Raw genomic sequence first — 14019 nt, 5'->3', positions numbered from 1 at the left:
AGAGATGAGAATAGATTAAGGTTGTTCAGGACAAAGCGTTTGTTAGAAGTAGTGAGTGATAAACGATGTCCTGGTGGTGATTAGATGCAGAGACCTCGTTCTAGGAACGAGAACAAGCTAGTTGTGTGGTGGTTCACAGCCTATGATCAATTGAATCGTATGTTGCGTTTGTCAATTGCATTGCTTACTTGCTTTGAACTGCTTACTTGCTTTGAACTGCTTACTGTTTGCACTACTTACGCATTTGCACGGCTTACGCATTCGCACTGCTTACTTGCTTTGAACTGCTTACTGTTTGCACTGCTTAGTTGCTTTGAACTGCTTACTGTTTGCACTGCTTACGCGTTTGCATTACTTACTCGCTCGCACTACTTATTCGCTTGTACTACTTACGCGTTTGCACTTTAAACTGCGTAACCTACTGAATTAAATGTACTTAATTCAATTTCTTGTAGTCTCTCTTGTGCACCTACTAGTTTTTCGTGAAACTAACTCATTCTATGGGTACAGGTGATGATTAGGTACTCTACGAGCGATGGCGCGATTGCAAGATGGCTTCAAGACTTCTTCCTGCTCTTAGCTCGCATCCTGGACGCTATGGGTTTATATCGGATTTTCATTGGGATATCTGAATCTTGCGAGTTTTGGTTCTTTTAGCTAACGTGCCCAAAGTTGTGAGCTTGCCTTCTGATTTATCAAAGAAAAATCTTCCGCTGATTTCATAAACAAACTCTAAAGGAAAGAGATATTTTTAGTCTCTTGCCTGTTTTTCTGAAAAGGTTCGCAAGTTTGAAATTTCGGGCGTTACATATACATATATATGTGATATATATATATATATATGTATCTATCTTTATATATATATGTGTAAATATATATATATATATATATGTTTCTCTCTCTTCTTGTAAAACCTGCAAGGGTATTATAGTCATTTCCCTTCTTTTGCGCATATTCATAATTATGAATATGTTGTAATGTTTTTGTACTTTTATTTTTTTTCTTTTATTTTCTTTCTTTTCATTTTCTTTTTCCTTTTTCTTGTTTGTTGACTAAAGTCAACTAGGAGGGGGCTCAACACTAGCTGTTGGGCCTCTCCAACAGTTAGAATTCTAACCGTTGGAGGGGCTCCAACAACTAGTGGAGCCCGTCCAAGGCCCCTTGTTAGCTTATAAATAGGGGAGTTCCCCCTTTGTAAAAACTACTTAGAGCTTTTGTTCTCCATTCTTCTCAATAAAAATTCTTTATATTTTATATGCTTTTGTGCATTTGTGTTTCTTTATTGTACCTTTGTGCACATTTGTTCTAAGTGTTCTTGTGCCTTTGTGCACATACCTATTGGTAGTGGTGTGCTTATAGCACACTTTATCTCCTTTTGAGATATTTTCACAACATTATCATTGTCATCCATTTTACAAGGTTTGAGAAGGAAAGAAAAAAAAAAGAATGGAGAAGGAAAAGAAAAAAAGAAGCGAAGAAAGCAAGGTGAAGATCAGGAATACTCCACCAAGCTAGCACCACCGATAAAGAGCCCGTACACTCCACCAAATAAGCGTGATCACGATCTCACAAGTGCTTGAATAGGAATTGCAAAAAGAGCTTCAACTCTTTTAAATTTTGAATAGCACGTTTTCTGATGTACCGAAAACAAATTTAACTTGATTACCAAGCTTTGATACCATGTAAGAAGATGAGCGCCTTCAAGGATGTTCGCAAGATCACCAACAATGGATACTCAAAGAGTTTCAACAAAAGTACCAAAATGAACACTCACAAGAACCAAGAATGGTTCACACATAAATACCTACTAAATGGGTGTTCAACAAGAGGAAAAGTAGAGGTATTATTGATTGTAATCCACACAAAAAATACACCACAATGAGGAGGCAATGCCCCATACTTATACACAAAATAGGGTTTTAGAGCCGTTGGGAGTCCAACGACTCTTTGTGTTGACTTAGTCAAATATTGACTAGTCCAATACAAACTAAATTTGAACTAAAAAAAAGGTAAAAATCCTATAAAACTAAACTAAAATGAAAAAGTAAAAAAGCCTAGTTATCCTAGTTATGATACATTATTTAACAGAGTACACTATATATAAATGGTGCAATCCACATACACATTTATCAGCATTATAAGATAAAAAGAACAATTACTTTTAATATTTACCATGACAATGGCACACTACATATTTCTTCTAAGTTTAACCCAGGCATCAACAGAAATATCCATTAGAAGGACTAAAGGACAGTAATCGAATCTTTTCAATAATGCGGCCAAGAGGCACTTAAACTTGAGAGTCCAGAAAGTTGCTTGGTAGTGCATAACGCCCAGAGAATTAATTCAGAGAAAATATTGATGCTATCAGTTATGAAGAGGAAATAGAGACATCCGAAAATGTTTTTATCTAACAACTATCTTTCAATTTATTTTAAAATATATGGAAAATCTAATGCTTGAAACAAACTAAAAGAACATACCAAAAAAATCTGAACATTATTGATAAACTTTATGAAATATAGACAAAAAAAAGAAAAAGAAAAAGACCTGAAGTTGAAAGGGAGTCCCAATTTCTGTCCAGATATTTCAACACTTCACAAGAAGCCTCTTCTATGGATATCATGCCTGGTGATGTTGGCCAGCGTGCAAGAGTGTCTTCGCCACTGTTTCTTCCAACAACCTACAATACTTCCTCACATTATTAAATTATTAAGCTGCATATTTAGCAAATAAATATAAAGTGTATCATTGTAACCTATGTCATAGGGATTCGCCCAATAGGGTGCCGCACCCGCATCGGCGTGATGCGATGAGGCACCCGGTGCGGTCAAAATGATCCTGGGTGAGGTCAACTGCACCCAGGGAAATATCTGTCCAAAATGGACTCGGTCAACTCCCATTAAAAAAATAGGGGTGGGGTACCTCAAGCCCCACCCCCATTAAAAAAATAGGGGGGTACCACAAGCCCCTCCTAAGGGTACCTCGAGCAACCCCCCCCCCCACCCCAGTAAAAGAAATAGGACTTATATATATATATATATATATATATATATATATATATATACCCCTCGCACCCAAGTTTTTTTAAGGTGCCGCATCGATGCGTACTCATATCCACACCTATGTGACATAGATTGTAACTATTTCCAACCCTTTCCCGTTCTCTTTTTGAACCAATTTTTCTCATGTGTGGTAAGTGTGACTGAGTTACCTGCAAATGCCTCAATACTATTAAAAATGCAGGAGGGCTCCTCAGATGCAATGCTCCCCAGGAGAACTCTGGTGGAAGCAAACTTTGCCTAGCAATTATAGGTTTGCAACTCCATGCTAGAGGCCAATCTCTTAATAGAATAGAATCATTATAAGAACAAAGCACTTTTTTGCCGCCTTTTTTTCCATCAATACTTGGCAACCCCATCTCAGCAGGCACGAAAGCAATATTGCTGAGTAAACTGCAGAAGTTGTTCCCATATAGCACTGAAAAATTTTTTAAGATAGTTTCCACTACAGATCCAGCCAAAGACCATATTTCTGGTGAAATATCACTTTTGGAATTAGAGAGGTCAGAATCAAAAGCAAAAGAATCTTCAATTGCTTTTGCAGGTTTGCTACCAAACAGCTCTACTTTTCTGGCACACTCAAGCATTACATCAGCTTGAGGCACTGTCCTAAGCCCTGCCTTCTTCAAAATACGAAGCCACCCATCAGCAGCAAACTTTTCGCCAGGGAACTTATTTTTTTCTCCAGAAAAAACAGATTTTAGTAAAGGGTCACTAGGATCAAGCAACTCCTTGGGTTTAAAAAGTTCTGAAGAATTCTCATCAGCACTTTGAATAAACTTAGCCTCTCTCAAAGCATCAAGTATTGCAGTATCAGACTGAAGATCTCCCCAGTTTAAATAAATATACATCAAAATGTATTCCTGGTCATGCTCGCTCTTGTTCTCAAATCCAGGTAATGCAAACTTCACCAAAATATCCCGATTATGCAGTTCTGGGACCCCAATGGCAGATAAGAAGTGACTTCCGCTTGAAGTTATTGACTGGGAAAGGCATCTGGCATCATAAGGTTGAAAAAATGCACCAGAGGAAACAATGTAGTATTCCTGCCCAAGCAAGTCCACGTATGTTCCAATTACTGTCTTAAACATGGGAAGCATTTTCAACAATTCAATTTCTTCTCTGCTGTACGTAGAGCCATGAGAAGTGAAATCCAACGCAAAAAGAGAAAAAAGTTCATCCCAATTGGCATCTACAAGAGAAACTGGTGGAGAGAAGTAACCACTTTGTTTGGCAGCGAGTAACCTGGAAACAACTGTTTTTCCAAGTGACTGGCCGAGCTTTGGAAAGCAACAGCTTGGTGCACCGTAGCCCAAAAAAGACATATCATACAAAGGTACACCACAGTGGTTAATCAGTGACAGCAACCAAGGATATCTTAATTTAGTCTTTTCAAATGCTGTAACATAACTTTCTGTTACTTCAGCAGAAATAGCACCAGGAAAATCTAACACATCAATCCCTTGGGTAGAAGGCTGTGAGCTCGAATCAGCTATGGGTGGTATAAACACCAGTTGATGCTTCTTTACCCGACACAGAACTGGTTTAGGTAAGAGGGCAGGGATGAGAGGCCAGTCAGAAAAAAGAGAAAGGTCATAAGAAGATCCACTAAAATTCTTCCAGAAAAGTTGTATCCACTCACAAGATGGTCCCCCAAGTGTTCGTTCTGTACTTCCTCCCCAGAAAACCCAAGGATCCTTACATGTATCCATGACATACCTAACCCATTGATCATCAAAAATTTGTCTCAAATGCTTTGATAAAAGGAGAGGGGAGAACATCTGCAGTTTCAAAGATTGCTGAATGATTTTGTCAGAGAAAAATGATGCCAAGGTCGTTCTTTCAAAGCAGTGAGGATGGATGAACTTCACAGCTAATGGAGACATCAATTGTACTTGATCCTTATTCCCAACCCAAAGTTCAGAAGCACCTAACCTCACCAGATGCCTTGTTGCAGTTGGAAATGGCAAGCCCTTCAGCTCAGCAGCCACTGGTGACATACCTTCTTGATGCACTGAAAAGCCCCCAGACCTGCCAATATCCTCAGCAACTACTCTACCAAAATCAAACAACGCTTTACCAATACTTGTTACCATGTCGAATGCATCTCCAGAAGCATTATTTCTTGAAGTAATTGCACGATGAGATCGTGATAGGTTTATATTTCGCATAGAAGCCCTCACATCTCTATTTGACCAGCTAGTTTCTGGTAGCTGCTCTATGTTCACACGCTGCAATGCGGTATGCTCCCCAGATGCTTCAACATTAGATGAACTTGATAACTGGTCCAGCTTAATATCATATAAAGAATAGTCAAGGACATCGACATATGTTTCAACAGATCCAAAAACGATAGATGTAGAGGAAGCTTTCAGCAGATCCCTGACCATCTTGGGCTTGATTTCTTTCACTGAAATTCCAACTGCTTGAATCTCTCGGACCAAATCCCAAGGCACAGAAAACACAGGGTAATGCTCTTTGATAAAGTTATATATTGTGGCTATGGGGAAACGATCACTTAATCCACTATCCGGTTGTGAAAGAAACATACCTTCTTCAGCTTTGACGACACTTCCACTATAAAGTTGCCAAACTGGTTGATCAACAAGGCGTGCATAAAAAGGCTGTATTACTTGTTGAATTAAGCATTGCCAATCTGCTTCAATTGAACTGAGTGATTCAGAACTAGCAATTTCAGGTTCATTACAAGATGAAGTGCCCACCAATGACCTTGGCCAGAATGAGTATACATGATCTCCGTAAGAATGCAAAATCAAACTCACAGCATGTGCTGAACTTGAATCAATAAGGGAGGTTGAAGGATCCTTTTTAAGTCTTTGAAATTCTAGAATCATTTCAACATATGAGTCACGGACACAAGACATCAGTTCTTTATTCCATGAAGCTATCAAATGATTCCCAATATCTAGCTGTAAGCCAGACAAAGCTGGATCCTCTTGATATTTGAAAAGATAGCGCCCACCATTATGGCATCCAAGGAAACAACCAAGAACAGTGACTGGCATATTTATAGAACCTGAAAGTGGTAGAGGAGACAAAATGCAGCTGGATAAATATGCAGAGGTAGGCTTTCCATTTTGAGATATAAGTGCCGCTATGCCAGCAACTGGTGTTAAGTTGTATGACAGATACCGCCTGACAACCAATATCAGATATTAGCAAACAGCAATCGCAACAATAAATGGCAGCCACAAATTTCTACAAAAGCCAAAGTAGTCATAGCCTTAAGAAAGAGCAATCTTGAAGGTTTCTTCCAAACAAATCCTTGAGATCCAGAACCAATTTCAAAACCAAGCCTGCAGGCCTTTTTTCCATATAGAGATTTCACATAGAAAAACTAGTACTTATTTATCTTCATTTCCAATTTTCAAGGATTTGGTCAATGAGCAAAACCCATTAGTTGAGAGGCCCCTAATTTGTGACAATCCACCATGAGCACTTGTACCAGCAAGCATTTAAAATGTTAGTTTTTGCATAATAGTATTACTACTACATGTGCTACTGTTGGATTGGTTGCTGTTATGTATAATCCTACTGCCATTGCCAAAGTACAGCTTAGTTACGCCTGATAATTGCATAATCCATAAAGACTGCGATTGAATACACAATAAAAAACAAGTTTATAGATTTGATTGGATTAATTTTCTTCTCTCAAGAAGCCTTTATTTATTTTTCTTTTTTGGGGGGGATGAGGGGAATAGATTTTGGTGTGTTTCAGAAGCTACAGCTCGTTTCCTTTACTGACAATAGAGTTCCAGAACTAGGTGGTGCCAGGTGTGGCAATGCCAGCTTGCTAGGTAACCAAAAACTAGGTGTTTAGGGGTTAACACTCCACTCCCTGCTCCCCAAATGGAAACTAAAAGTGGTATGGAATAGACCAAAATCAGAAATCCCAAGCAACGCACAACCAGAGAATGCAGTCTACACACTCTGGCCCAATCTTTCCCTTGGATCAAACCCACAGAACTTCTGGTTTTACAGAGGCCACATGATTTCCTCATGCCCTGTCACATATTAGGAATTGCATGAGATAGATTTGCTGGCCAAAGGCCATGCTTCTTTGCATAAAATGACAGCAAAACATTGAGCTCGACCAGCATAAAGATCACACAGTGATGCAATGTTATGATTTTATGAAAATAAATAGATTTGTCTACCAGCAAAACTTTCCAGTCTATGTTTGCAAAATACATTTAGCTTCACTGTAACTATACCTGTCTAATGCCATGTTTCTTGTTTGCCCAGAGCCCAGGCTAAGCACTACCAACCATTTGTTAGTTACTTCATTACCCCCATGCGACACATGTACATCAATACTGTGCAATTTCGTTGCAGTGCTTGAGCTATTAAACAACCTAGATATATGAAACTTCCTCCATTTCTTTTCTGGAAAAGGATTCCTCAGAACAGCAGATGATGGATGAATATAAACAGAAAAATCTTGACATGGCTGCAAGTTTCCCTCCTCCCATGTTGATAATGAGACCTGAAGTAACATTGAGAATTAAATGTTTTGTCAACAAGGAATAAAGACTTTTAAGACTCAATATATCAAGGATGAGGTACGATAAAAGATTGCTCAACTTTTGCAACAAATTATTCATTGAAAGCAATTTTTCGCCAATGAATAGCACATTCAAGAACTAGCTAGTAGATTTAAGAGATCATCCTCTAAAGTTTTATGGCAAATATTAATATATATTATTTTATGTAATAGGTGATACCCTTCAGGGGTATTTTTGTCTTTTCATTCATTGTATTAGTTGTTGTCCACTAAGGACAGTTTTGTATTTTTGTTATTTTTCTTCTTTTTTGTCTTTCTTTCCTTACCTAGGGGATCTATGGCCATTGAGACCATAGAGTCGTTGGGAGCTCCTACTTCATGTGTTGGCTATATATGGGACCTCTTGTCCCCATTTGTTAATGCTTTTCTTAAGCATTTTATGTGCAATAAAGAAATATTTTTTACGTTGTGTTGATCTTTTTGACTCTTTGAAGTCTTGTATATGCACTTTGTGCTTGTGTAGGGCCTTAGAGATTTATGTATTGTCCTATACTAGGCTTGTAATAGTGCTTGTACACTTTGTTGTGTATTTTTGCATATTTCATTACATGGTATCATAGCCATAGTGCTTTTGGACTTGTGGAGAGTGGTCATCAAGTGTTTGTGTGCTCGTAGTGATTGAGGTGATTTAAGGTGAGGCATTTTTTTCATATTTACTTTTTTACCTCCCTCTTCCTTCTCACGTTCAAAATGGAGCATGATTCCAAGATAGACCTCTCCTTCAAATTAAATGGTACAAACTATATGATGTGGGCTTCCGCCATGGAGAACAACCTTAAAGGAAAGAAGCTTTAACGATATGTGATGGCCACTATTCTCGAACCTCAACTTTTGCTCACTAAGATGGAAGGAGAAGATGATCGTGTTAAAGTCATTTGTGATTATTAATCAAAAGTAGACCATTGGGAAAGCAACCATGCAAAAATATGCAAACATTTTTGCATAGTTTATGAACAATGTTGACATAAAAATATATGCCAACATTGCTAAGTTTAGAAAGGCCAATGAAACTTGGTCATTTACGAAAGACATGTATACAGAAAAAGATCTTGCAAGACAAGATTAGAACTACCAAGGAAAGGGACATGAGTGTCCGTAATTTTTTTAGTGTCATATCCCCTCTATGGGATGAGTTGGCACTTTTGGAGCTTAAATGAGCTGCCATTGAAGATGTGAAATTTAGGTACCAACAAATTGAAACAGAAATTTTTTCAATTCTTGTATGGTCTTCGCCCCGAATACGAGCAAGTGAGATCCTCCCTTCTCCATGGATCTACTCCTATTCCCCTAAATGATGTAGTTGCCAAAATATGCCAAAAGAAAACTCGCCTTGGTAAGTCTAAAAGAGGAGAGAATGAAGTGTTGGCGGTATCTAAGCTCGGCAACCAAGTGAAGTCTTACAAGCATCCACACTTTGGGATGCAAAATAACTATAGTGGTGGTAATAACTATGGTAGTGGCAGAAAAATTATTTGTCACTATTGTAATGAGCAGGAACACATAAGGCCAAATTGCCTTAAGCTCATGGTACTTTAAAGTACAAGGTGGCTTTCATTAAAGAATCCACATCCAAGAGGAAGGAGTCAAGCAAAAGAGGATGAAACTCTAAAGATACATTTTCTCTTTCTCGACTATCTAAGGCACTTCAACAAATACATCCAGTGGCACTATTGCTTCTTCTTCTCATTCAGGTACGTGTTCTTGAATTCTTGATTCGAGAGCATCTTTTCATATTACCCCTTATAAGAACTCTCTTTCTGGTATATGCACCAACACAAATTTATCTTTTGTTTCAATCGCCAATGAGACCTCTTTAAAAATTGAAAGCATTGAGACTTTAAATTCAAAAATCTCTCAAACTTCCTTGTAACAAAAATAAGAGTTGTTCCTAAACTTAATTTAAATATTTTTTTAGTTTTTTAAATTTGTTATTATGGATGTGAAATCTCTTTCTCATCAAAAGGTTGCACCGTGCAGGACCTCCGGTCCGGGAAACAAATTGGGCAAGGAACTATAAGAGGAGATCTTTATTACATGGATTTTTTGTCTATTCCTTCTAAGTTATTTTGTAATTATGTCTAAGAAAAGGATATTGAAATATGTCATAAAAGACTTGGAAATCTTAGTTTTTCTAAGATGTATCTATTCACATTTGCGGAGACTTGCTAGAATGAAAAAAGATATTACTTGTAAAGATTGTATCTTTGAAAAAATGAAATCTATCCCCTTTCCTCAAAGAACTTTTATTTCAAAAAGACATTTTGAGTTTATGCATTCGGATGTATGGGGACCCTCTCCGGTCATAGCAAAGGGTGATTACTCTTATTATGTTGTTTTCATTAATGACTTCACAAGCTATGCATGGGTACTTCCTTAATTTAAAATCAAATATCTTTTTTTTTCGTTGAAGAATTTTATATAATGGTCAAAAATCAATTTCAAAGTAATATTTATATCCTTAAATTTGACTCGGGTGAGGAATACATGTCAAATGAGTTTCAAAATTATTTAAATAAAAATGGTATTTGTTATCAAAGATCGTGTCCTAAAACTCCTCAATAAAATGGGTTGGCGAACATAAAGCATAGGCATATCATGGAACCGCTAGAACCTTGTTTGTAAAAATGTCCTTAAAAAGTTCTGGGCCGAAGCCGTTTTAACTTCAACGTATTTAATAAATAGAATGTCTTCTTCGTCTTTGCAAAATACTACTCCATTTGAAAAATTATTCAAAATGCCACCCGATTTCAAAAGATTATGTATTTTTTATTATAAATGCTTTGTACCTTCCCACGAGAATGATGAACTATCTCCAAAGGCAATTGAATGTGTCTTTATGGGATATGGAGAAACGCAAAAAGGATATAGATGTTTTGATTATAAGAATGACAAACTTTATTTATCCAAGGATGTGACTTTCTTAGAAAAAAAATGGTTTTGATAAAGAAAGTAACAAAGAAGTAGACTATGATTTCTTGTTTGATTTCTTGTCAAAGCATGAAGTTGATTCTCATGAATCAAATGATTGTGAATTAAGTCATGATATCTGTTTGAATGATAATGATACTTTCTTGTATGATCAAAATCCCGCTAATTGTAATTTGGAACTATCCACAATAATGATAATTTAGTTGAGAACCCCTCTCAAAATATTCAATTTTATACCTGGCGTAGTCAAGAAAACTAAACAAATGCCTTATGAAAGATACTCTCAAGACCTTTCGTTAAATGATAACCCTAATCAAGATTTATCAAATAGAGATACCATAAATAAGAAATCTGATAGAACTTCCATTCCACCTGATAGGTTTTTATCCTATGAATCTTTCTCACAAAACTACAAGACATGTCTTCTAACTATTCATACATATATACATATATTTTAACACTTCTCCTCAAACTTACGGTGCAATAACCTGAAAGTTTGTTAATGAGGAAAATAAAATGAGGTGCAGGAAGAGCTTTGCTGAAGAAATACGCAAGTTGGTATTCTGATGTGACATACGACAATGTAATAGTTTCTCTCAAATATTCATCTCAATATGTTTCGCACGCTCACGGAAGGTGTGATTGCTCGCAATGTAGATTGCACTTTTGTTATCATAACACAGCTTCGAAGAAGTCCAGATGATTACTCCCATATCTTTGAGAAGACTTCGCAACCATACAAGTTCCATTGTTGTCGTATTCATTGCCCGATATTCAACTTCAGTTGAGTACAATGATACCTTTTGTTGCTTCTTGCATCTCTACGAAATTAGAGAATCTCCCAAAAACACACAAAAGCCTGTAGCTGAGATTCTATCATTGAAATTTCATCTCTAATCAGTATCAGTATAAGCAAATAAATCCAAAGAGGAAGAAGAGAATAGAAAAAGCCTTTTAGTGATAGTATTCTTGATATATCTGATAATTCATAACACAACACTCATGTGCACAGTGGTCGAAGCATGCGAAAACTGGTGCACAGTGGTCGGAGCATACTGAAACTGACTGACAGAATGAATTGCATGAGCTATATCTGGTATGGTGATGGATAAGTGAGTGCCCCCAATCAGTTGATGATAGAGTGTAGGATTTTCAAGAAGAGTCTCATCTTCAAGCCTCAATTTAGCATTAATCACTTATCGGGTTTCTATTTTCTTGTCATCTGAAATTTCAAACTTGACACAAATGTCAACATCAAGCTTCATTTAAGACAAAATGTACCCTCTTCAATGCCTAAAAAATATCTCAAATAACCCAAGTCAGACATGTCAATTTTTTTTTTAATATTTTTAATATCTCTAACTCCCTGTTTGTGACTTCCAGTGATTATCATATCATCTACATAAAGTAGAAGTATGACAACTTTGGTACCTACACTTTTAATAAAAAGAGCAATGTCAATATAACACGAATGAAAACCCAAAGAAGACATGACATTACTAAATCTATCATACCAGACCTTTGAAACTTGTTTAAGACCATACAAGGTCTTTTCAGTTTCAAAATTTTACCATTTTCAATACTAACTTCCGGTGAGGGGGGTTCATATAAACCTCCTAACTTAATTCTTATTTTTAACATCAAGTTGATATATGAGTCATTTTTTAATTAAAGCAACTACTACGAGGGTTCGAACACTAGTCATTCTAGTGACTGGGGCAAATATTTTTTCATAGTCAATCCCATTTTCTTAAGAATATCCTTTAGCTACTAACCTAGCTTTATATCTTTCTAGGGTCGTATTACTCTTAGTTTTAACCTTAAAACCCCATCTACATTCTATAGCTTTATTCCCCAAGGGTAATGAAGTTACTTCTCAAGTATTAGTCTTTTCACGAGCATTTAATTCTACATTCATTGCTTCAACCCAACATGGAATATTTTTAGCATCATTATATTGTGATGGTTCATAGTAGGAATGTAAGGCTATTAAACATGCTCCATAATTTGGTGCCAAAGTGTCATATGATACAAACCTACTAAGTGGAACAGAAACCCGATTGGATCTTTTAAGTGAGGCTACTTTCATAGGGGAATTAAGTGTATATTTTTCTAAAGCACTTGGAGGATTTCTTTGCTCCCGTCGGGTATACATTTGTATTGGTTTATCAACAATATCATAAATTGATGGTAATTCAACAATTTCAGCATCTAAGTGCTCATTATCATCACCATTCCTACTCAAAGAATCATCATTTGAAGAAACATCACAAGAGATTAATTCTTCTTGTAGTAAGAAATCAAATAAAAAGTTATAATCTACTTCCTCTTTTTCCTTAGTTTTCTCAAGTCCATCTTCATTTTCTAAAAAAGTCACATCCTTAAAAACATAAAGTTTGTTATTCTTGAAGTCAAAACATCGTTAGCCTTTTTTGTTTACACCATAACTCATAAAGGCACATTCAATGGCTTTTGGGGATAATTTATCTCTTTTACGTAAGAGAACAAAGCACTTGAAACCAAACATCCTCAAATGTTTATAATCGGTGATTTGTTTAAACAATGTTTCCTATGGAGAAACATTCTGTAGGAACAAAGAGGGCATTCTATTTATCAAGTACATTGATGTTAGAATGGCCTCAGCTCAAAAACATTTTGGAATATTTTTAGAGATAAGTAGGGTCCTAGCAGTTTCTATAATATGTCTATGTTTTCTTTTGGCTAATCTATTTTGTTGAGTTTTTAGATGATTTTTGGTGACAAATTCTATTTTATTTTAAATAATTTTGAAATTCATCGGATAAGTATTTCCCGCCCAAGTCGAATCTAAGGATAGACATATTACTTTGAAATTGAATTTTAATAATCACGTAAAATTCTTTAAAACAAGAAAATACATCGGATTTGAGATTAACAAAGTAAATCCACACATATATAGTAAAATCATCAATAAAAGTAACATAATATGAATTGTAAGGAAGTGGAAATACACTACAAAAATATCTCTCAACAAGTTCTCACAAATACACCACAAGAACCACAAAGGTTCACAAAGAGAACTCAAGAACATAAACTACCCGAAAATGGGTATACAAACATGAAATAAATAAATTTAATGAATTGGGATAAAATCCCATACAAAAGGAATGAATTACAAATAGGATTAGTCCCCATATTTATAGGGAAGGGGAGAGGAGCCTCAAGGGAGTCTTTGGACTCCCAACGGCTCTATTAGAGCCATTGGGAGTCTAACGGCTCCCTTGTGGCTGTACCTTTTTTACTACTTTTTGACTAGTCAAAAGGTGAAGGTTATAAGAGTCCTAAAATGGACTGATTTAGCTAGTTCTAGTTAGGTTTCAACTAGAAATAACTAAACCAAATACTAACTAAAGAAAAAAGAAAATTACATGAGATTACATGCCTATGATATTACATATGAGATTA

General features: G+C 36.3%; 1 protein-coding gene across 3 annotated transcripts in view; it reads right to left on the bottom strand.

Annotated features, from left to right (window-relative positions):
- LOC149818186 (Zinc finger, C3HC4 type (RING finger) family protein) overlaps nucleotides 1-14019 on the bottom strand; it is a 125784-nt gene that overhangs the window by 40249 nt on the left and 71516 nt on the right. For all 3 annotated transcript variants that reach the window (XM_089984741.1, XM_089984742.1, XM_089984743.1), the window contains 3 exons: nucleotides 7298-7569; nucleotides 3215-6218; nucleotides 2551-2683 (listed from right to left, as the gene is read on the bottom strand). In XM_089984741.1, coding sequence (XP_089840867.1) covers nucleotides 2551-2683; nucleotides 3215-6218; nucleotides 7298-7569 — 3409 coding nt within the window. The remainder of the gene's footprint in view (nucleotides 1-2550; nucleotides 2684-3214; nucleotides 6219-7297; nucleotides 7570-14019) is intronic.

This window comes from Nuphar pumila, chromosome 13 (genome assembly GCF_984573655.1).
Source record: "Nuphar pumila chromosome 13, dmNupPumi1.hap1.1, whole genome shotgun sequence".
NCBI classification, from domain to species: Eukaryota; Viridiplantae; Streptophyta; class Magnoliopsida; order Nymphaeales; family Nymphaeaceae; genus Nuphar; species Nuphar pumila.
Note: the sequence above shows the minus strand (reverse complement) of the source record. Positions and strands in the feature narration are given on the sequence as shown.